The following is a 25,002-nucleotide window of genomic DNA, read 5'->3' on the forward strand; positions in this document are numbered from 1 at the left end:
AGTGCTGGACATTTTGTCCAGAAGATAGACAGCACTGAAAGCTTTACTGAAATCCAAAAGGATTACATCACCTGGCTCCCCTTAATTGGTTACCTTGTCACAGAAGGAAATCAGGTGTGATAATCAGGACTTGCCTCTCATGAAGCTGTGCTGGCTGTGACCAGTGACTGCATTGTCTTTCAGGTGCTTTTCAATCCCTGCCAGAATAATCTTCTCCATAACTTTACCAGGCCCTGAAGTGAGACTGACAGGCCTGGAGTTTCCAGGGTCCTCCTTCCTGCCCCTCTTGAAAATCAGGACAACATTCCCCAGCTTCCAGTCAGCTGGGACCTCTCCAGATTGCCAAAACCACCCAAAAATCATTGAGAGAGGTTTTGCAGTGACATCGGCAGCCCTTTGAGGATTCTTGGATGAATCCTCTCAGACCCCATAGATTTGCAGGGATCTGACTGGAGCAGCAGATCCCACACAGTGTCAGGGTTGACTGGGAGTTGATCCCTTAGTCTGTCATCCCTGTGGAAGACAGAGGCAAAAAAAAAAAAAAAGCATTAAACCCCTCTGTCTTGTCCCTGTCCCTTTTGGGAGGTGACCATCCCCATCCTGTAAAGGGCTGAGGATATTTCTATTGTGCCCATTGCCATTTATGTACTCGAAAAAACTCTTTTTATTGTCCCCCACATTTCTGGCAGCTTCATCTCCAACTGAGCTTTAGCCATACAAATTTTCTCCCTGCTGCAGCAAGCAACATTTCTGTATTCTTCATGTCCCTTGACCTTGCTTCCACTGGGTATTGACCTTCCTTTTTTGCCATATTTCCAGGAGAAGATCCCTGTCCAGCCCAGCTGGCCTTCTGCCATTTGGGAACTGCCTGCTCCCATGCCCTTAGGAGGGGATGTTTAAAAAGTGGCCAGTACTGATGGACCCCAGCACCTGCAAAAAACGTGTTTCCAGGGGACCTTACTTACTAATTCCTGAGCAGCCCCAAGTCTGCTCTCCTCCTGTCTAGAGTTGAGGTTTTGCTGGCACTTTTCCTCCTGCCAACGCTATTCACTGCATGCCACTTTTTCCTGTTAAATATTTGGAAAGATGGGGTTGAAATGGATTAGACTAGATTAGCTTTTTTAATTTTTTTCCATGTTTAGTTTCTTTTATGGTCCCACTGAAGCAGCCTTCTGCTTAAAAGCAGAACTGGTGTGGAGGTGCTTTCTTTCAGACAGCACAGTGATTCTCTGTGTACCTTCTCCCTTTGCAAGCATCATTTCTGCTGCTGGATCTTCCTTCCATTAAAATGACCACTGCTGATGGACTGCTGGACACCTGGACACCACAGGGATTCTCTTGTCTTGGGCACCAGGGACTGCTGAGCTTCTTCTGTGAGCGAAGGAGGCAAAGTTCTTTGCCTCGTGCAGAGCACCCTCGGTGCAGCAAACCAAACTGAAGCACCTTGCAACCAGAACAAAATGCCAAACCGAGAAAGCAACGTGGCTCCAGGGTTCTTTTTTTTCCCTTGTCTTTTAAATCATGTTAAAAACAGGCAGGCTGAGACAAGCTTCCTTCATGGCAGAGCTGGAGGATGGGGGGGGGGATAGTAGGAGGCATAAAAAAAAAACCCCAAATCTGAAAACAAAGCAAGCCAAAATCAACTACAAGATATAAGTACAGCTATTTGGTCTCTGGTTCTCTAATATCACCTCTCAGACTGGTGAATCATCTACCTCTCCTGCAGCAGAAAATGATCTTGGAGAGGCTTCTGAGTAATACAAACCACGTGATGAGTCCCTTTGCTCTCTCCCTGTGATGTAAGGAGAAGTCCTTCACCTTTCACCCCCTAATTGCTAGCAGGTATGAGAAACACCCCTTCCTTTTCTAATTACAGATGCTTCAGTCTTCCCTAAAAAGGGAAAAAGCTTTGAGCTGAAATTCTGCATTGTGGAGAACATTGGGGAGGTTTATAAATATATATATATATACATATATATATATGAAACTTTTATATATATACACATATATTTCTTCGTCCCTGCCCACCCTTTCCCCTGCTCCAGTCTATCACTTCCTTGCTAGAAAGAGGGAAAATACTGACTGATAGTCTGTTGCAGAGGTTTGTCACACTTTTCTCCTCCCCAGAGCACTTAGGTGATTGGTTTTGGTCCATATTCCAGCAGTCAACAGCCACTGTGAGCCCAAGCTCTGCTGGGATGATGGCCCAGCCTAGATGTGAAGGGTGTCTCCTCATCATTTGACAGGTACGTGTGGTAAATTCTTTTGGTGGCTTCAGCACATTTCCCAGCAGCAGCACGTGTAAATTGATCCGAGCAAACCGGAAGCCTTGAGCAAATCCCTCCTGTATTGCTGTTGTTTACGCAGTGTTGTGTCACGAGGCTTGCACAGAAAATAAAAGCACTCTATTTCCATAGGAAAGCATTAAAAAAAAAAAAAAAATGGCAGCATAATCTGACATCTTGTCCTATGTGAGATAAGGAAAGTCAAACTGCATGTTTATTAGGGGAAAAAAAAAAAAACAACACCCCCCCCAACTCAAACAAACAAACAAAAAAAAAGTAAAGAACTCAAGGGAGACTTTGTAGGAACAGCGAAGTAGTGCACAAGTCCAGGCTTTCTCCCCTTTGCTTTTCTGCCAGCACCACTTCTGCCTGTTTGTTTTGTTAAGGTGCTTCAGGTCCTGTGTGGTTTTTCAAGCTAAGCGGCAACCTCAAGTACTGCTTCTGTGTCGCTCCTTCCCCTCCCAAACCATGCCAACCATGCGGGCAGATGTTCCTGCCAGGGACCCACAGAGGTGCTGCACCTGTTTCCTTCAGCACTCATCTTCCTGGTATATGATTTGTTCATCCAGTTCCTGGGATTCAAGGTGCTCGAGCCGGTCCGTTCGGCCACTCATGATCTCGTCTGGGGTCTTCATGAACCTGCAAAGCAGAGGAACAAATGGATTTCTCACGGGCTCAGCTTTTCCATTCATCAGGTTGTTGAGGTCCCTGAGCTCTACAGCTCCTGAGATAATCTTTGCAGTATTTAGTATTTCCCACATTTTCCCCAGCTTACTGATGTCTTCCCTCCTGCATACCTTGAAAGGAAACAACAACGACAAAAAAAATCACAGGCATTTATTTATCCCTGCTCCTTGAAAGCCCAAATCTGAACCAAACCCCACATTTTTTTTCAAAAAAAATAGTATTTATTTCTTCTCCTCTGTGTTGTTTGCTGTTGTCACGTAAGATGATAGCATGCCCCAGGTACACTCATTTATGGTGTCTGGTGACATGAACGTGAAATACCTTTATGACCAGCGTATTTCAAAACAAAAGCACTTGTAAGGTGTGGAGAGGCAGAGGGCTGCTGGGTTGTGTGGGCCTGTGTGTGTAGGTGAATGAGAAGAACATGAAACACCAAAGAAACAGTGGTGCAAAAAGCCAAAGGTCCAAGTCAGAACAAGTTCTGGGAAATGGAAAAAGCCCTGAAGGGAAAAGCTTTGGAGCTGGGGAACTGTAAGCAAAGACAGTCTCTTCCTGTGTGATTGTGACGAGCATCGTTGTACCGAAGCAGCATCCTCTGTAAATGAATGCCACGGCTCCCAGCACTCATCTCTCCGTGCAGCCAGGCTGCAGGGGGCTGGAAACAGAAACAGCCTCTGTGGAGGCATGGCAAGAGCAGGAATGGGAAAGGACATCCAGCAGCCTGCAGATGAGTCTTGATTTTTGCCAGGATGCTCATGTGAACTACTGCACAGGGGTAGCATGGAAAAGCTCTGCTCTTTCTTTTTGAATGCAGCGGCACAGGAAGAGAGTGTGGCACGGGGAGGATGAAACCTCAGTTCCAACACAAATCAGTCTCCTTAGTATTTCTGGCGAAAGTAGGATGAAAGGTGTTTATTCTGGAAGCGTTACAAAACTTCCCAGTCTTTCATTAACAACGTACTGGTCAACACTCAGCAGTACCAAATGTGTTAATGGCAAGAGCTGGTTTTATTTCAGGCTGATGATACGCTCAGTATCCAACAGGAGCCTTGTTACTATCACTGACTCACAAAAATCACCGCTGAAGCCTCTCAGCAAACACATAGCATAGCCTGGAACTAACCTCTTGCTATCCCTTCTAATCTGGGAAATCATGTGCACATATGCATTTAGGGAAAAAAAAAAACCCAACCAGGCTATGACTCAGTGCTGTGTCACTGCCATTTGTATGCTGGAAGAATGCTGCTGATACAAATGGTGTCACAGCAGTGAAAAACTCCTGTGCAGGAGTGGTGAATCCATCCCTGGTCACACAGTGAAAGTGCAGGAAAGCCTCAGGGCCTGTGCCTTGCTTTAAACCCTGGGATTGCCTGCTTGATTTTGCATGAGAATGAACCCAGAGAGTGATCCCCCTGCCCTCCCTCCCACGTGGGGAAAGGGCTGATGTGAACTGCACCACAGCATTCAGGTGTTCTTTCTGCTCCAAGTCATGTCGAGGAAATCAAAGTGTGGGTATTTGTAATAGCGTTTGATTACATTAAAAAAACCCCAACCCAACCCAACTTAACCCAACCCAACCCAACCCAGAACTACAAGCTAATTAAGCAGCAGTATCTGTGACCTATTTTATTGCAGAAGACACTCAGGCAATCTATTAGAAATCCTTCTCTGACTCCACTGTACTTAAAAGCTTCACACAGGTATCTGCAGATGACAACTGCCTGCATGTTACTTCTAAAGCCACAGTTCCTATTATTTCTGTGCTTGCGAGAAATAGCCAAGAAAGGCACATTAATGACTTGATCTTTTGCAGCTGTTCTTTTTCTCTTCAGATATAAATAGGTCTAAAAAAAACAACATCAAAAAGTTTTATTACAGAATTGCTTTACTTTTTTTTTTTTTTTTTTTTTAAAGTTTCCAAAAGAAATGAGGTTTATATTCTCATGTTTTATGTTCCTTGGGGACCTTTGAATCTGTTGGTCGGTTTGGGCATGTCTGACAGAGGAACTGAGGTCTCCAAGGGCATTAAGATTTTGAGAAAACAGGCAGCCTGGTTGAGAAGAGATGACTCCTCTTTTGTTGATGCTCCCACTGAATCATGAGCTGCCCCAGGGCAATGCAGTCTCCTCACAAGACCACAGAAATCCAGGTACCCTTGGTACTGCTGCTGCTGAAACAAGCTGGTTTTAATGTTCCACCAAGAACAAAGATAGTGTCAAAGCAGCTGATTTTGCCCATGACTACTTCTTCCCTTCCCTCTCCTTCCCCCATCTGTGTTTCCTTCCAAGACCTGACAAGTCATTCAAACCTTTTCAGCTGTAGATAGTTTGAGTGCTATTGCAGTTCTGTCAGCTATTTAAGGAAACAAGAATGCCTTCCTACTTCCCAAGCACACAACTAGATCCAGACCATGGACATCAAAGCAGTCTTTGGTGCAAGTTCAGTGCTCTGTGGGTCAGACACACACACACTAAAATTTGCTGGTCTTGTCTGAAGAGAACTAGAGTGCTTTCACTCTCTGCCAGCTTCACTCAAGTTTGTACAAGTTTAATGCTGTTTCAGGCACTGTTTTCTAAACTTCTGGTTGTCTCATCCAATCCAATGCATTAGGTTTTATGACCAGCTCTCGCAGGCCCCTCTTCCTTGAAGGCAGCACTGCTGAAAACGTGGTCATCAGCGCTCCTCTTGTGTGATGCTGATGCATGAGGAAATGCCTGATCCCTGCTTCACTGTCACTGGCAAGCAACTTTTATAAATCTATGACTATTGTGATCTGTTTTATTGCTGTGGCAATGAATTCCATTCTTCATCTTCAAAAACTAATGGTCTGTAGAAAGGAATAGCAAAGAAAGAAGAAGATTACCTGAACAAAAGCCTTTGTCCCGGCTCCTTCCGGATAATGTTTAGTTTGTAGTAGTGGCGTAGAGCTCTGGACATTTTCTCATAAGTCATATTTGTTCTGTTCTGTTGTTTGTTTGGTTTTTTTCAAAAGAAAAAAAGCAAAAATGTGGTGAGATGATTCATTAAAACCTGCCCAAGCCCCAGAAGGAGTTTCAGAACTATCACAGCTTGCTAAAGTAACCAGGTCAGTTCAAGAAATTACACGTTCCGCTCTTCTGTTTTTGCAGGCCCATTTTGGGGCCCCCACAGCCCTCATCACCAAATTTTTGTGTGTCTCTTTTCAACCAGGGCAATTCAAGCAAGGAATCTTATCAAAAATTCCAAGTCAGGTTATTCTACAGTTTCTTGAAACACAGATAACAAAAGACTTAATTACCTACAAGAGGAGACAGGGAGGGAGATGCTCATGTCAAGTGGGATGTGACAGGCCTGTTCTTAGAGAAAACACATTTTGTAAAAGCCCAAGAACAGTGGCAAATACACTGAACCTGTCAGCAATCCCTGCTAAGAGCATTGTTCCTCTGAGATTTCCCTGCATTGACTAATTAATGCTTACAGAACACCGCAGAGACTGACACCCCGTTTCTCCTCTTGTTATCCGTGTTGTAAACCAAGGAGCTCGTTAGACTGTAAATCAAGAAGCTCCTCCCCTTCATTTTGGGGGCTGTTGACCCCAAGGGCCAGAGCACTGTGGTGTCCTGAAGGATTTTAGACACATGATGGCACAGCCCAAATATTAACGCGCAGGTTGGGTAAGGGCAGAACTCTCCATTCCCAGTGTTGCAGCTCTAAGACAGATGTTCTTGGAAGCAATTATGTCACATGAGAAAATCCTGACCTTATAAAGATTATAAGCTATGTGTGCTCATATATAAAATCACAGAATAGTTGAGGTTGGAAGGTACCTCTGGAGATCACCCAGTCCAGTCCCTCTGCCCAAAGCTAGATCAGCCAGAGGTGGTTGCTCACGACTGTGTCCAGCTGGGTTTTGAATATCTCCAAGAATGGAGCTACTTGTCCCACTTTTGTATTGTCTGACAACCTGCTAGAGGCACTCTCCCATCACCCAGGTCATGAATGAACACATTAAACAGTTCTGCCCCCAGAATCAACCCCTGGGGTAACATCACTAGTGACTGGATTTTGTGCCATTGATTACAGCCTTTCCATCCCAGCAGATCAGGCAGTTTTCAATCCACCTCCCTCTATTCTTGTCTAGGGCACACTTAATCAGTCTGTCTATGAGGCTCAAAAGCCTTTCTGAAATCGAGATAAGCCACATCCACTGTTCTCCCTGAATCCACTAAGCTAATAATTCCATTGTAGGTGTCTATCACAGTGGTCACACATTCCTATGGATACAGTCATATACACATATCTATGTGTAACTCAGTCCCAAGCTGCAAAAATCAGTAACTGCTTTCCAGAGAACGAAGCACAACTGCCCTGTTAAAAGAAATACACAGTCCTGCAGCATTTCACAGGTCAGTGGGTGAGGTCTGAAGGGACACAGACAGGCAGCTCCTGCCAAATTATTGTACAGGGCTCCTCGTAGACCACATCCAGTCAGAATATCCTTGGCATCAGATTTTGGAAAGGGTTAAGATGCCTCGAGAGAGAGAGAAGGGCTGTTGATTCTTGCACTCCTTGTGATTTTATAATTACATGCATTGATAACTAAATGCTTCTAAACCCAACCAAGAGGTTTTCTATAGGAAGACGAGGTTTTAGTGCTTGGGGATGGATGGTTTATATTTCTGATGTATGGAGAATGAAAGATTCCAGCTTCCAGCAGTAAATTTATATGCACATCCTTTCTCTGTTTCCCCCATTTACAAGTGAATCCCGTGATGTTACCAGAGGTGAAAGTGCTGTAGGAGGAAAAACTGCATTGCCTTCCTTACCTTGTGGTTTCCCCACAGCCGGGCCAGCCCGTTGGGATCCACTATCCGAAATATTTTGGATTCCTTATCTTCCCATCGGATGAAATTTTCGTACCGGCTGTCAGAAAGCAGCTGATAAACATAATCCCAAAGCAACCTACAGTCTGTGAAGAGAGAAGCAAGAAAATACTTTCCTTTTTATACTATTTATAAAATTGACACCTTCTGCCGTTTTAAATTTGATTTTTGTTTGATTTTTTAAGGTTCCTGACCAAAAAAAAAAACAACCCAGGTATTAAAATTACTTAAATGCTATTGAGAGGTTAAAATATTCTGTTTGGATGATTGAATTTCCTCTTGAAAAACACTACTTAGGTGGCTAATTAAAGGTCTAACAGAGATTTAGGTTTGAGTTTAGTGCTTTTGAGTTTCACGGCAGTCTCTTGAGACTGAGGAAGCCAAGAGCTGAGCTGCTCCTCCTTCCTGTCTGCAGAGTGTGTGTGCACAAATGGAAAATGCAAAGAGAATTGTCCAGAGCTGGGGATTTACTGGTGGGAGGGATGTTAGAGCTCAACAGTCCAGATTCCTAAGATGGCTGCAGGGTGGCATTTTACTCTGAGAGCAACACCAGCCTCTGAGAGATGGCTTGTTGGAGTTGTTCAGGGGCTGGCAACCAAAGACATCCAGTTCACAAGTGCTAAGATGGATTCTTGTCGGCCCATATTTCTATTCCTGTCTGTCTGTCTGGAGCTGGAATGTCTTACAATGGGAATGATGACGTGGTCAGTATGAAAATATACAATGCTTTTTGAAAAAGGGTATGAATAGCACATTTAATGAGCACACCTGCAATGGTCAGATATATTCATGTTATTTACGGTATTGTCCCCACTTTCAAACAATCCAGGCTATCTCTGAAACCTGTCCTGTCTCTAAAACCAGTGCTGGTGCTACAGACTCTTTCTACCAGTCCTATGAAGAATAAAGCAGTCCATGACATCTGGCAAATCCTGCAGGTTTCTGTTCTAGCTGAACATCTACCCTGATGGTCATCTCATCCACAGCATCGACCAGAGGAAAAACGTGAGAGGAAAGAGGTAGACTTTTTAGTTGGAAAAACCTTATTTTCATTACCATTTTTCACAGAAAACCATTTTCCACAGAGAAATGTCCATTCCCCTTTGAAATTTTTTCTAGGTTTTAATTAAAAAAAAATAAAACCTGAGGGCAAGTTTCCCTGGACTCTCTCACACTTCACAGAATGAAACCCGAGATGTCTAGGTGTCAAATTGTTAGATTAACAAGACAGCTGCAGATGCTAAGAAGAGATGAAGGATTCAAGTGCAGATTTGGTTTTTGTTGTTCACTCAGTTTTTAGAATGGATTCAGGGTAAGCTTGAATGTAAATGTACCTCAGATGAGAAGAACTCAGATCTGCACCTTGAGATCTTCACAAGAAAGTCCCATCCCATCTTCTACACTGACTGAGCTGCTTACACTTGCACAGGTATTTAGCAGGCTGGTGGAATTTGCAAAAAAACACAATCACCAAAGTACGTTAGGCTGCTGTTTGCTTCAGTGAGAAAACTGAAAATCCTTGAAAACTCTGCTTGCTTCCTACAACCACTTAAAAACTCCTTTTCAAACGGTACAGTTGTCTATCAGCAAGTTCAGATAGATGACTCAGGTGCAATAATTTAATGAGCATCATGATGGACAATGCTCTCAGGCACTGGTGGGGTTCTCGGGGCTGTCCTGTGCAGAGCCAGCAGCTGGACTTTGATGGTCCTTGAGGGTGCCTTCCAACTCAGGATATTCTGTGATTCTGTGACATTATATAAAGTTGCATCCTCCAGGAAGGTCAAAATTGTTATGTGAATTTTCAGGAAGGCCGGAGAAACGGAGAGGAGAACTTGTACGTGGATGGTTGTTTTGAAGGAGTAAATTACTTGTATGAGGAAAGTCTGGATGGTGGGAATGACTCCAAGAAAACTAAATCACTTCCTTGGCTGTCACAGAAGGCCTCCAAAAAACCTGCATGAGGGGACTCTGCACAGGGCGTGTGTTGGACAGTGAGTAATGGCAAGAAAGCACGTGGATGTTGCTGAGGCCAAGCAAGTTGAAAATTGTGGGAGATTCAAGAGGAGAATTGAGTCAGGGCTGGTAGCTGAACTGCATGCTGCAATTTCCTGCCTTTTGGCTACAATAAACATACTTAGGAGAGACTGGTGCCTCCCTAGCACAGGGAAACATCATTTCCCCCTAACATGCACACGTGTTTTTCCTAAAATGAGCTCAGATGGCTGAACTTTGGACAGTATGAAGGTAAAGGGCAGTGCTGGGTCTAAGAGGCTTTAAGGTGATGCAGTATCAACCAATCTAGCCCAAGTGGGAAGATGGCAAATGGCCCAGCGATTCCTAAACACTGGAATTTCCATGTCCTGCCATCTTCTCTGCTGTGCAGACTGAACTACGTAATTAGCTGGGCATTAGGGCAAACTGTGGGATATTTACAGAATATAAAGAAATCTCTCTCATAAACAGCAGTTTTTATGGTTTAAATGCTGGCTTCAAACTCTACTCATAGCAGCACACTTGCCTACTTGCTGTTGTTTTAACCCCTCCTTTCACGTGGAACGAGTGCCCAAACCTCAGCCAGTCTTCCTTGGCACGGTAAAATTTAAATGTCTCTTTTTCCGGTGAAAAGCTCTGCTAACTTTTGTAACCTAACTTACAAAAGCACAGCTTTGGTAATGCTACATGAAAGGGGAGACTATAAATATTGTCACTAAGAATCCCTGGTGACACCCAAATAGGCACTTGTGAGTCTGTATCACAGATTTTTAATTTCAAATATTCTTTAGGAGTAAAGGCACAGTCTTCTGAATATACACCTAAAGAACACTGGCATGTAAATACTTCCTAATGGCTATAAGTACCCCTTAAAATTGAAATACCATCTAAAAATGATCTGTAAATTAAATATTATGGATCTTAGGTTCCTAGTAGTTTGACATTTGTCCGGCCATTTTAAATTACTTCTGTAGTATCGTTTGGCCAAGAGAGGTCTTACATCTTTCCTCCCCAGGACTAAATAATGCTGTTAACATTAAAAGCATAAAGACCTCTTTTGTTTGGAATATAACATTCCCATGCACTGCAGTATTTCCTAAAATCCCCACTGTATGAGGCCTCTGTTGTTTAGAAGAGGCCTGTGGTGCAAAGCTGGCCCTCTTCGTGCATCAACTACCAAAATCCCCTCAGAACCACAGGAGTGTTTTGCAAGACCCACCCACATCTTGCACTGAAAGTTATTACATAAAATGCATCTGATCTGGCTGGTGAATGATTGGAGCCCAGCGTGGCTCCACAGAGGAAGAGATGCCAAAGTAACATTGTCATCCTTCCTCTGACATCAGCTCAGGCCTTACCGCTCGCTGAGTAGGTCAGCCCAAAATTTTTCCAGCATGATACCGTTTGACTTAAATGGTTCTGTGATTCCTACCAGTTCTCCCAAGCTCCCTAACCCCTAACCCTTTATTTTACAAGGTGATTTGTGCTTCATCTGCATTTCTTTAGAGGGATGCAAAAGATGGCTGTTCACAACTGAAGCTAATGAACAGAATTTCTCCAGAAGTTCTCTGGTTTCTGTAAGCACACCTGAAGCATGTGTTGTTAGATTTCTCTGTGAGCTGACTTAAACCACTTAAACAGAAGAAAACAAACCCTGCAAAAAAAACATCAGGCATCTGCCTGTTATTTCTGCAGGCTGGAAGATCTGGTGAATGCTAATGCCAAGACAAAGAAGGTGGTGAGGCTTCACTGGCAGAGCAGGCAAGGGGGGGCAGAAAAGAGGCACTGACCTTCAGCCTACTGTCTGTGACCATCCCCCTTGCTGGAGAAGGTCAGTAAGTTCTTGAGAAGGCAACACTACTTTGGGGCATCTGGATTTGTTTAAACTGCAGCTAGAACCAAGAAAACACAAAGGTTATTACTGTCTGTTGTATGGAAAATAAAAAAGAGTGGGGGAGAAATCCCAAGTCCTGGAGTGGTTTATAGTCTTGGCATGGAGATGAGCTGTAACTGCACTGCCACCACATCCTGAACTGTACAACAGGCAGAGCTCTCTGACAAGTCAGACCGATCTTTTGGCTGGTGCATGCAGTTCACCAGGCTGGCTGATGCTGTGCTCCAGGAGGACAGTGACAACCACTCAGTTAACGCACTCTCAGCACGCAAACAGACGGGGGGGGGGAAATAGAGCTGGCTCTGAGGACTGGGAGAGCACTGACCCTGAGATGGAGCAGTCCTGCTCACCATTGTGTGTTAATCCATGGTCAGGTTACTGCAGGAAAATAGTTTTCTTTCCACGAGTGCTCCTGCTGGAAGCAGGATGTTAAGCTGGTACAGTAAAGCCAATATTTTTTGGGGAGAAACCTCTCGACAGACCACAGTTTCTTCAGCTCAGTACATTCAAGCTGGGACTGGGGATAGAGGTTGCCAGATCACAATACAACAGTTGTATGTTGCTCCTGTTTTACAAGAGAAACACTGAGTGGGAGATCAGGCATAAGGAGAGCAGAAACCTGAGATCATGGTGCTGCTAAACAGTTGTGCTGTGAGGTTGTAAAAATAACACAGCAAGATGAGGCCAAACTCTTGTCTTTGGCAGTAAAAACATACACAGGAAAGGAGGATCCAAAAGCTTCATATCCCTCATGTGGTCATAGAAAAGAGGGCTCAAATCACAGAATACGTAAGAGATGATGGACAGACTGTTTGATGGATGAAGACTTTGAAAGCCATAGTTTGTTGTACTAAAAAAGTCTCTTTTTTTCCTGTCCCCAAGAAACAGAGTGGCATTTTCAGTATTACCTTCAAGGGCTGTTCTTCTCCTGCCCTACCACAATGGTAGAAAAGACTCTTGCTACAGAAACCTGCTTCTGATTCTCCTGTGGCTTTTCCTCACCTTTACTGCTCACGAAGGGCAATGACCAGAGAAAGGGAAATTCAACTTCTGCCTGCTCACACGCACATCTTACAACCTCTTTGACATCAGAAAACTGTCCCAGCGCTTTAGTGACAGAAATTTAAGAATTAAGAATGGGTTTGGTTTTGTTTTTTTTTTTTTTTCTTCTTCCAGTCTGTACTAGACTACTACTTACTTACTTACCCAAACAAGCCCTGACTGCACATTTCTGCTTCTGTAACTGTGCAGTAAGAACACAGGCAGTTGTGAAGCAAGACACTTCCCAGAACATCTACAACCACCTATCCAAGCAATTGCCATTCAGCTATTGTTTGAGCTTGAGTACCATTAGTTACATTGTCAGGGAAGGCACACTTCCACGCTGAAATTAATTGTTAATGCCATGTTATAATATAGAATGTTATAATGAAAACTTCTCCTATGAATAGGAACTCGATGAGCTTGACTCTCACTCGTCCTTCAGTCTCTACAGCAGTCTGGCTTTCCACAAGGAAATAGCCAGACTATTTCCAGCCCCTTGTGGAAAGCCAGACTACTGTATAGACATTTCCATATGGTGGAAATGTAGAAGTGAACGTGACTGCAAGGGCAAGTGATTAAACAAGGCCAGAGACATTACCACTGTCACATCCAAATGGCAGTGACAGGGCAGCACTACACCAAGATTTCCCAGGTTCTTTAAGGGCTCTAATCTGTCTGTATGACTTGCTGCCCTACAGAAAGGAGGAGGCTCAGCTGCCTGAAAACCCTCACCACTTACAGCTCAGTATGGTAAAGTGAATAAACCACTGTTTTGGTTTCCTGTAGTTTGCCAGTCTGGAACTTGTAACTGTTCAGCTGCTGCGACTGCCTTGGAAAAGCTGTCCCCAAAGTCTGTGCTTCACAAAAGCCCACCAGTCACAACTCTGCTGTCAAATCCTGCTGGGATCATACATCATTGGCAGTACAGGCAATGTTATGTGCATCTTGTGTTATCTTCTGCATTCAGATGAGACGTTGGTTTTTACCCTCTTTACATAGGCATAACTCATCTTTCTGTTATGTGAAAGGTCCTTGTTATGCTTGATGTTGACTAGATGGTAAGATATGTATCTTTGGAATTTAAAGTGGCAATTCTTAAGAAAATAGAAAATCTTCCTCACCAAAGCTGAGGCAGGACCACATCTGTAACAAATTGAAGGCATGTAAGGACAAAGAAGAACAAGGTGTTTTAAAATGTACCTCTGTGGATGTGTGTAATGCCCCACAGGAACTGGGTATCACGTTAGGTCACTGCTAACATAAATGCACGGAATGTTTTTGGGTGTGGTGTGTATTTACAAATTTTTCTCAAAAGAAATTGATTACTGGGGCACTCAGCATATTTCTGAAGTGGCTGGATTCTACCTGTTTACAGTTCCCTTATGAGTACAAGAAGCATTTTTTGTAACCTCAGCTTCCTGATTGAGTTTACTGTGATGTCAGTTATTTACAATAACAAAATTGAGACGATGCCTGTGGTTTGCACGGGACAAAGACAACCTTGTTTCTGTAAAAAGGGGCAATCCCAGTGTGAGAAGCACAGGAAAGGCTATGAAGGAGGACTCCTAGGCGGTACTTCATTAATCCTGCCAGCTCCATAACGGGCTGGGCATTGCACTGACAGAGGTTTTTTTTTCCTTTCCATAGGATTGGACACTAATGTGAATGCAGCTTTTGGAAAACTACTTCTCTGCAGGACAAGGCTTTGCAGATGAAACAAGTGGATTGCTAGTGGGCAGAGAGGCAGCGAGTGTCAGGATGCCAATGACTCAGAACCAACTGCACGTTCTGCGGTCACGGGCGAGTCATCCTGCACCTCTGCTTGCCCGTCATGAAACTGCTTTATTGATATTTAACTGCCTAAACCACAGCTGAAGCGAAATTTGCAGAATGCCAGTAAATTCTGGAGGTGACAGAGTAGCAGAAGAGAACGAGAATCACGGTGAGTTATGACTGAAGAGCATCCCCTGGAGGATGTCACTCACCTGCTATCCTTCCGATCGGCATCGTGTGGTCCCCCGGAGAGGACACGGACACCATGATGTGGTTCATGTAAGCGAACTCCTCTCGGTGGGACAGGTTGATTGGCTTGGCTTCCCTGTGCAGCCCGTCCTCAGACAACCTGGGCGGTTTGAAATCGGAGTGCCGGGGGTTCAGTATCAAAGGATGCATGATAGGGCTGGGCATCAGCTGGATGACCCTGGTGTTCTCCTGGCGGGGGCTGGGGGGCTTTTGGAGCACTTCAGAAGGAGGTGGGTAGTGGTTGTTTTCTACTGGGGACACCGAGAGAGGGTAAGGCTCTTGCTGGCTGTTCTCGTGCTGATGCCTCGTTCCTGGCACCCTGTCGGCCGGGGAGAGGCGGCGGAGAGTGCTGTCCATGGGGGACTTGAGCGGCCGCTGATCAGGGTCTGGCGATGGACGGTGGTTGTTGGTGAGGGGTGATCTGGAACGGTGCAACAGTTCAATGGTTGGGGGGTTGTGGTGGACTGTTTCTGTGGATGGTCTGGAAGGTCTCTGGACAAAGCTATCTGTGGAGGAAAAAAAAAAAGAAAAAAAGTCCCAAAAATACAGATTGTCTACATTGTGGTCAAGGTGCGTAGGATCTAACTCTTCACCTCCTTTGAAGCCAGGCTCGCTGGGTACTGCTGTCAGCTTGGAAGTGCTGACCTACAGATGCCCAGAAAAACACCCTGGAAATGCAGAGAGTTACTGCTACACATAATGAGATCAGTGCTGTGAAACAATCTCCTTCCATCACTGGGTACCAACAGTTCCTGGAGAAACATGTCAAGAGAAATGCCATTTCGGGAAGCTGACCGGTACATACGTGAAGAGTAAAATCTGATTTAGCTGCACTAACTAACTCTGTTTCTGTGCAAATGCTTTGACACTCATCTCCTGCCATTCACGGCTCTATGTGTGGTTCCTGTTACTGTTTCGCTCTTTGTGAAACACTAGCTAAATTTTATCCCTGCCTTCATTTTAAGAGCATGTAACATCTACATAAGGATATTTTCATCTCCTCCTGTTTAGTCCGTGCTGGCTACTGATGGTTTGTCACATATAAGCACTTACAAGTCTTCACAGCAGGAGGACTTCCAGCATCATATTTGCATAAGCACACTCCCCCAGCTATGATCCTTAACAGCAGGGGGGAGATAAATCACAGCTCTAGGTCAGCGTCTTTATGCACTAACAATCCTCTCACAAAATTAAAATGTTTGCCAGTGCAAACTTTCAGGTTTAAGGCCATCAATTTTGACTTGGGAAGTCACTGACAAAGAGGAAAACACCCCTGGAGCGAGTGCAGTGATTAACAGGTCTTTATCCGAAAAGCAAAGATCAGATTTCAGTGCCGTCTGTTGAAAGCCTTGGATGACAATAGAGGAACACGTGGCTACGTGTCAAAAACTGAAACAAGGAGCTGCTTATTTGTGGCTGCCGGTTCCTTCACTCCATTTTCTCTGATGCTTTAGTTGTCCTCTCAAGGCAGTGATACCCCCACAGGGAAGACCCCAGGGCTCCAACTGCCCCGGAACCCAGGCAGGCGTTGGGAAAGGGAAAGGTGTGAACAGGAAAAGCTCAAGTCCTGAGAAAATGTGGTGCAAGGCACCGACACAGCACCAACCCTTTTACCTACTCAGCAGTCTGAAGTGCTGAAGTCTACAGGAAAAGCTGAGATTTGAGGCAGAACCTGCATTGCTCCAGAGCACTTACTGCACACACTTGTGGTCCCAGGCAAGAAAAATGCGTTTGTTGAGCTGTTTAAGACATTCAGAATGAAACAGCTGGAGAACATGAAACTTCAGAACTATATATTGTTGTTTAAACACATTTTTAAATACAGTCTGGCCAGCTAATGTGGAATGGCCCAAATGAAATGAAAGAAGATCAAAGAGGAATTAATTTACAACCACTCCTGCTTCAGTGACTGCCTTTTCCTAAAGTCTCCTTTCTCTGCCACAACAGAAAGAAAACCAACCCCCAAAATTTTATTCAGCATCCTGTCTTCTACAGATAGCAGTAAGAGGAAAAACCACAAATGGATACACACTAGAGGTTCACTTTCCACAAGCTCCTTCTCTTTAAATACTTAACAAAAGAATCACCTTATGGCCAAAATGTTGTTTGCCATAAAACAATTCCAACTCGGCTCCAAGCAGCTCCACTGAATTACCCTGAGCAGAATAAAACCCTCACCCTTCATTCCTTGGCCCATCTGATGACTGTAAGTTAAGCACATGTGGTATATAATTTCATGGAGAACTGGATTCACTCATGGCTCTGGCTCCTCACTCAGAGTGAGCAACACTTTTCTTGAAGGGAAAGCTGTGAAAGCAAATTCACCTCCCAGGAAATTTGCTGACCTATCTGATCCACGCAGGAATGGGTGGGGCTGCATTTCCTCTGGGAAGGAGCAATTGCTGGCATGACAATCCCAAGGACTGGCACTCTTTGCTCACCCACAGAAGTGCAGGGAATGACAGGGCATCCCATCAAATGACTCACAGCTCCATCAGAGGGACCAGTGCAGATGTAGGGAATTCACTTTGCATTGGCCATCTCTACAGGGACAGAGCCGATCCCAAGGCAATGCTAATGCATCTCGGAGATAATTCTGAACTGCAATTAATTTCAAACAGCCAAACCCTCTTTGTTTAAGCCTAGTAAAAAGCCAGTATATGTAAATGAGAGCATTTAGAAGCAGGATCATAAGTGTAATCTACTAGAAAATAGGCAAAAGACCCAGAAAAGTGAAAAAGATCACTGGAGTGAGGAGGGATTCTAAAAGAAATACCTCACCTATGAAGTTTAACCACTCAATATTGTGTCAAGGTAACACCTGTCCCTTCTGTCACAGTTTGTGAGTTAGCCAGGGTCAAGTTCTGCTCCTCACAGTCACTCTCCTTTTTTTCCACTAAGTTGCAATTTGCTGAGGGAAAATTAAAACTTAATTGTGCTAGTTTTTCCCAAGTGACTCTGTGAAACAGGAAGAAGTAATGTCAAAATACATAAATAAATGAATTCAAATATAAATTCCTGGCATGGAGATTTTTTGGTTGCTCACTCTTGTGACAGCAGGCTGTAGTTTCTTTTGCTTGTTTTGAAGTTCCTCTGATTTTTGTCATTATAAAGAGAAGTTTCAAGTAATAGCACAGAGTTTTCTAAGCAAAAGCAGTGGCACAATCAGCAGCCAGAGTGTTGTAAGAAGGAAATCCAAGTTGTTTCTTAATCACTACATTATAAAGGGCTTATGTTTTAAGTGATACACTTCAAAGGCCAACTCATCACCCCTGTGAAATCCTCTCTAGTGAAAGCTGCTCCATATGTTTAAGGTAGGAGTGCCTGAAAGAGCAGCAAGTATTTCTGGTTGAAATTTGAAGTTTAGAATGGGAACACTTGTGGGTGAAGGCCAAGCTTCAAGAAAAGACTGAGATTTTACAAACAGTCTCTGCGAAGTGACTGAACACACTGGACAAACCTCTTGCACAACTCTGTCAACTGAACCTTCATCTAAGCTGAAATAATTTACACAGCTATGCAGAAACACTTTGGAGTGTTCTTTTTCCACCTGTTGCTTCCTGTTCTTTGGCTGAATTTTGGAGCTTTGCTGGTGCCATTTGATTCTGGCAAGGTCTGGCAGCAGTAGCCCTGAATCCTTCCTTGCAATCCTATGTTGAATCTTCAAATAGATGCATCTCAAATAGAATCAGCACATCTTTTACCCAGTTAGCACAGGCTAGGGCACCATCCTAACTCACTCATGTTCTCTTCAGTTTACTCACAAAAGGAGTTACACTCCTTTTTCCTGTATTTTCTTAATTGAAAAAGTGGATTCTGCCTGATGCTTTGAAAAGGCCTTTGGAGAGGCCCAGGCTTTATATTTTTCTGTTATACACCCAACAAACCCACGAAGTACTTTAGTGTGTGCATTTTTAAAGAAAATAAACCCTCAATTTTCCATTGAAAGCAGCAGACTTACAATTTGATCTGCACAAATAACAAGTGGAAGAAGCCCAAGTATGCAATTCCACAAACTTAACTATTCTTTCTTTATCACCTCTGGTGTGTGTGGATACTACTAGACCTAAGCAAGTAATTCTGATTGTAAAAATGAGAGAAAACCTGCAGAAACCCCCGTTCTCTCAATATGAGTTGCTCACCCAGCCCAAAAGCTGAGCCACACGATGGGCTCAGTTCTAAGAACTCTGGCACAAAGTTCAGATTGTGAGGAAAAATGAATCAATAAAACTTTCTGCTTTTTAACCTGTATCTGGCATAGCTTATTGAACAGGCTTTGGAAAGAGAACAAAATAATAGAAGATAGCTGGAGAATGTGTAGTTCACTCAGCAGAACACCTGATTGTTCTAAAGCTATGCACACAAAGGGAGGAGAGCAGCTTTATTTAAGTAACACCGAAGCAAGAAAATTGCTGAATTCCTCACAGCCTTACCCTACTCCAGTAAGAATGAGACAAGAGTTACCTTCCTCGTGATTCTGGTTTAATGTGACCTCTGGCTGAGAATGGATGGAGTTCCCAGGGTGGAAGAAAGGTGTGAAGAGCATCCGAGCTTTCCTTTGCTTCAGGATCTGCTGCAGGAGTTCATACAAAACATCACCTGAAAGATGAACAGCCAGGAAAAGGAAACCAGAATGTACATAACTGATGGGAAGACTCATTTAGGCACCTAAAGCACGAACTCGTGCCTCCTGGGTGCTGTTTACGGCCCCAAAAATGCTTGCAGTAAAATCCTGATTTTTAGTTCTGCTTGCCCTCTTCTGTTTGTCACTGCTCATATTACAGAGGAGCAGGTTGCAGCAATGCCATATTAACTGAAAAGGAACCTGGGTTTCACTTGAGAAAACAGATTTCCTGGGAAAGTTTTCTCAAGTATGTGTTTGTTTTTTTTTTTTAGCAGTTGTTTCTACGAGATTGTAAGCTGTGCATCATCTGCCCCTTGTCTCTATAAACTGCCAATATTCTGTTTGTGGGCAAGTGTAGTTTCTCAGTGGGGAAGAGTTAAAGCCACGTTGCTTTCCAGAGTTGGGCTTCCTTTATTTTTAACATCTTGGCTGCTTTTACTGCCTCAGCAGTGATTTCAGGGCATTTTTAAAGGGTGGTTGCAAATTCAATTAGAAACAAAGCCTCAAGAACCCAGTTACATGACAGCCTAAAGAAGTGATTTTACCATATACTTTCCATAACTGGATACAACAGTGGCATAATCATAACTAGTGCTGTAACACTCCAAGCAATAAGATAGCAAATTTTTGCCTCTTTTGATTTGGCCTGACAGGCTAATGAAAATGTCCATAAAGGTGTCTGTCTTTTTGTTCTTTACCTAACAAAACAGTTACACTTCTGCAGTGTGTGCAATGGATGAGGTTCTCCTGGTTTAACCCTGAGTGGAAACAACACAATTTTCATTTAGCTCTAGTCTTGGAAAACTTAATCCCTCTGTGGCGACCATTATTTCACAGTTCTTAAATTTCACAGACAGTTAATTTCTGGGAAATACTGTGGTAATGTCCTACCTACAGTCATCTAAATTTTTAAGGACTTACTCAGATATCCTCTAAAAGGTTTATTATCAAGGTTTATTATGGGGAACACACGGAGAGAAGGAAGAGAGAAAATGCAAGGGAGGAGGCCTTTAGTTTGGTTATTTCATTCCAAATTTAGGGAAATAACTGCTTAAGCTTCTGCATAAAGTTAAGACTTTCCAAGTCAGAGGCTCTTCTCTGGGAACACTTTATTTCCAGCCTACAAACATTTTTAATCCTGCTCAAAAAGGGGAATATACCCTCGGAACTTCTAGGCAGGAAGGGCAGGAAGGGGAGTTGCAGACAACATACCTACAGGTATCCCTTGCACTCCTTGCCCACATCCCTGCTTTCAACACTCCTTTTGCTTTAAAAGCAGGGCTAATTTTTAAAAAAAAAAAATTATTCCAAGTGATGTACCAGAATTATGGGAAAAAAAAAGACATTTCTTGGCATCAGTTCTCACTGTCAACAGGTGCTCGTGTTTGGCCTGTCCTTCCACACAAAATAAGCACGTGCTTAAAAAACTTCATATACACTACACATAATCACCGATTTGTGAGGCAGATTCTGCAGGAGGATGGCTGGGGAGAGTAGCCAAGCAGGCTGGTGCAGAATTACTGCCACAGTTCGATTATCAGCTGGATCCAAGCAGCACCAGCTGCACTTCAGCACCCAGCGAGCCCTGCACTGGAAACCTCCTCACGGCGATTCTGTCACCGCTCGGTCCAAGCTCTTTAATCACCTGTGGTGACTGAATTACAAGCCTTTGTATTTCACAGGAGTACCTTGTATGGTCACACAAAACCAGCTCATAACTCATATTTAGTTAAACATCCCTGACAAAGGAGGGCAGATGCTTACTGTGACTGTAAAACTGGAGCAGACAGACCGCAGGGGATAGAAATACAGGCAGGCAGCAGGCACGTTTCTAAATCTTCCTAGTGAGTAAGTGAAGACATAATTTGAGCAATAGGCAGACTGATTCACACACCTGTCTGTGCTGTGCCTTGGGCTGGATTCCAGCACATGAGGGAATGTGGCAGAGTAAAGCAAAACCCACAGGGGCTGTTGAATAGAGGCAAAGTCCCCAAGGGAGGAGTTTTGCAGTCGCTTTTAGCAGCACCTCAGCCAAGCCAACTGTGAGGCAAAATGCTAATATGGGTTGCTTAAAGATCAACTCGATTAACTTGGGTCTGTGAACGGATAAACCTTCACAGGGAAGAGCTGGAAGTCACCAAATGCTGCTAAAGAAGCTTGCTTTCTGAGAGCTCTGCAGGGAGTTTCACCTAATAAACAGGTTGGAGGTTTGGATTTGAACTCAAATATGCTGACAACTCAGTGTATCAGGATTTCATTTCCTCTCTGTCCTTTCCTCATACAAGTGTCCCTGTCCTCTGGCTCCCCTCCCTTTCCCAGTCTACTCCCATAAAGGTGACCATTTCCTCCTAGGACTCTCTTCAGCTTCTGCTGCAGCTTCCTCTGTGTTTTCAGTCACAGCTCCTGTAAAGGATTCTCACCTGAATGATAAAGGATTCTCACCTGAATGATAAAGAATTCTCACCTGAATGATAAAGGATTCTCACCTGAATGAGGGGACCTGTACCGGAAGTCCTCTTTGGTCAGGAGCAGCAGGGCCTTGCCGTTCATCTCGAAAGCGCTGCTGTCGATGGGCCTCAAGGAGAATTCCTTCTCTGCCCACCTGAGCCACTGGGCCACATCGTCCCTGCTCCAGTAAATGGGCTGCAAACCTGTGGCGGGAGAGACAGTCACTGTTACCAAACTGGGGCAGGAGCAGTGAATCCCCCAAGGCTCAGAGGGAAGGGCAGGCGAGGAATGTCATACTGATGCAGAATTACTCTAGAATGTGAAATACTTCCTTAGCTTAGGCACCCTGGTTTATCTGTGACACGCTGTGAAATAAGAACTGCCCCAGCATCCTGAAAAAAAGCTCCTAAGATATTATTTCAGTTCAGATTTCCACCGTGCAGGGGGGTTTCCCTCCAACTGCCCCTTCTGATGTGCAGAGCAGGCGGCAGGCAAAGTCCTGGGCCCCATCCATCCTTTCAGGGAAGAGAGGCGCGCTCTCTCTCCACACCCCTTGTAAATTCATGGACAAAAAATAACGAGAAGCTGTCAGGTGCAGAAGAGCTGTGGCTTTCCTGCAGGTGGCTGGGGTCTGCAAGGAAGGGCTGCTAACCCAGCCGTGTAACAGCGTGTCTGTGAGCCATCATCAGCGTGTGTGTGGCTGAGAGAGGTGCATTCACACAGGCCCACTGCTCCTCCAGATGCCATCACTGTTAGCACGTGCCATTCCCACACTACACAGACTGTGGCACCTTTAGCACTGTGTTTCCTGTATAAATATAAAATATTACCGATGTAACTTTGTCCACAGAAGGGGATATATTATTTTATGGTAAAACAGCAGGGATATCTATGGGTTTGGGCACAGATTTTCCAGGGTGCCAAGGAGAATCTGGCACTCCCTTTCTCCCAGCCAGCTCATACAGCAGATATTGTGTTTACTCACAGGGGCCCAACCAAGTTACAATCAAACTCATAGACATTTTGCCTGCTACCTTTATTGGGCCCAGGCAGAGAGGCTTTGCAGGTAAGACAATTCAGTATCTGTTCTACAGACAAATTTAAATAGCTTCCTTCCCCTGAGAGAAGGAAACTACCCAAGTAGAGAGATTATCTCCAATCCACTGGGTGATAAAAGCTTTTTTGTTTTTATTTTTTTTTTCTCCTGGCGAGATGACTCATTGTTTGACTTGCTACAAAGCTTACCCACCGTGCACAGGAACATAAGATTTGCTGTATATCTGCTCAGATCTGGGGTACACGGGCTCTGGCAGGAGCCAGTACCTTGTGCTTCAGAGGAAGATGAACCTCCCTTCCTTGTACTGCACCTGGCTGATTGTACGCTGCACATGGGAAGAGATTTCCTTCCTGGCACACCATTCTCTGAGATCTGATTACCCTCTTCCTAGCAGGCACTAAAAGAAACCTGGGAGAGCTGTACCATTCCTGTTTTGATTTGGTTTTTACTTCTTTAACAGATAAGGCAGCCCTATTTTTTTCTGTTTTAGCAAGAGGTAACACGCAGTGAATCGCGTTCTGCTGCTATGCCAGATTCCCAAACAATGGCTTTGGAAAGTCCCAGGATCACAGCTGCACCTCTGTCAGAAAAGGAATTGAGATCATGCCTGAGAAGGGATCAGAGTTGACCTAAGGAAGGGACCTCTGCATGGCAGTAGCAAGAATTTCCTCTGGCTTTCAACTGCACTGTATTATGTGCCACACAGAAACAAACAGTAGCAGTTTTTTATTTTTAAAGTATTTAAGTCCAATTCCCCCTATGAAGTAGGCTCTGCTTATTTGGGGCAGAGTTTTCTGTAGGACCTTTCTTTTTGAAGAGCCTGGACTGAGACGAGGTGCAGATTTGCTCAGGGACATGGAAACCGCCATCTGAAACCCCAGAATGAGGTTCATCTTTTGCTGAATACAGAGCTATTCCTGCAGAAAATACACTCCAGACCTCAGGCTGCTGCTGGGCTGCAGCTAAAAGAGAAAGAAGTAAGAAAGACATGATGCAGCCAGACTACAACGTAAAAAAGGGGTTTAAAAGACCATCTGAGGAGTGCTTGAAATGCTCCTGTGTGGTTTCTTTTCCCTCCCTCTTTGCCATGCCACGCAAGTAAAAAATTGCCCAAAGGAGAACTGCGGTGTAGAAATCTCACCAGGCTTCTGATGTGCACTTCACGAGATGAAGGCATGAAACAAAAGAAAACATGACTGGGAAAATGAGGCTGACAAGGACAGAGTTGTACGATAACTTCACATGAGGTGTGTTGCTCCCTTCTATATAACAAGGTAATAAATAAACCACTCCCTGTCCAAACACAGATCAACCTGACCTAGCACTACCTGGCTGGAAATTACCAACAATCAGCAAGCAGCCAGTCTAATTCAGTGTGGCTATCACTAAAATGAGTGGGTGGATGAGCCATATCTCTCTCTCTCCATCCGTGATGTGACACCATAATTAAACACTTACACTGTGTGGCAGACATAAGGTGCTATAAAATAAGTCAACTGCTTTTTTCCTGGATGGATTGCTTTTTTTCTCCTGTTTCCCTCCCTTCCTGCAGTGCTGCTTTCCTGGGAAGTTAGTTTCTCTCAAAAAACACATGCCCATTTGTTGGGTGAGGCTGAAGCAGTTCAGTCACAGGAGGCTTTTTTAGGGGTGCAACACCGGTGTTGCTAAAGGTGCTTCAGAAACTGCCATTCAAAGAAGAATTCTTTCCTGTGCAGTACAGTATCTGCTGAACTTGTATGCCACCTTCTTGGGCCTCTCTTCAAAACAACTACTTGGTTTTGTGAAAACAAGGTCATGAGAGGGTTGGCTTTGCAGCTGAAGGGATTTTCCAGCACAGTGTACGTTGCTATCAGTAAGTCCTGAAAATGCTTTCCTGTGCTGCCCATAAAAGAAAACTTAATCCTGCTCACGCTATTTTTCTTCTTTGGATGCTGTTTCTTATTTTCCCCTCTCCATCTTTTCTTTTAGTCTCATGCACACAGTGGAGAAAAACGGGCTCAATTTTTATCTCTCTAGCTTTATTGTCTGCAAAAGCAAACAGCAGTGTCTTTAACTAGCAAAGATATTTACCAAGCAGAATGAAG

At 44.1% G+C, this 25,002-nt stretch overlaps 1 protein-coding gene across 3 annotated transcripts in view; it reads right to left on the reverse strand.

The window, feature by feature from the left end:
* Positions 1-1,506: 1,506 nt before the first annotated feature.
* The window catches only part of ETV6 (ETS variant 6), an 87,544-nt gene continuing 64,048 nt past the window's right edge, over positions 1,507-25,002 (reverse strand). For 2 of the 3 annotated variants that reach the window (XM_027898525.1, XM_027898526.1), the window contains 6 exons: positions 21,900-22,064; positions 19,254-19,388; positions 14,753-15,295; positions 7,778-7,920; positions 5,836-5,936; positions 2,467-2,924 (listed from right to left, as the gene is read on the reverse strand). In XM_027898525.1, coding sequence (XP_027754326.1) covers positions 2,816-2,924; positions 5,836-5,936; positions 7,778-7,920; positions 14,753-15,295; positions 19,254-19,388; positions 21,900-22,064 — 1,196 coding nt within the window. In that variant the 3' untranslated portion in view covers positions 2,467-2,815. Of the gene's footprint in view, positions 2,925-5,835; positions 5,937-7,777; positions 7,921-14,752; positions 15,296-19,253; positions 19,389-21,899; positions 22,065-25,002 lie in introns of all 3 variants that reach the window. The other variant, XM_027898524.1, reaches the window with a different exon arrangement.

This window comes from Empidonax traillii, unplaced genomic scaffold (assembly GCF_003031625.1).
Source record: "Empidonax traillii isolate 1590-97213 ecotype Southwest subspecies unplaced genomic scaffold, ASM303162v1 scaffold601:size890739, whole genome shotgun sequence".
NCBI classification, from domain to species: domain Eukaryota; kingdom Metazoa; phylum Chordata; class Aves; order Passeriformes; family Tyrannidae; genus Empidonax; species Empidonax traillii.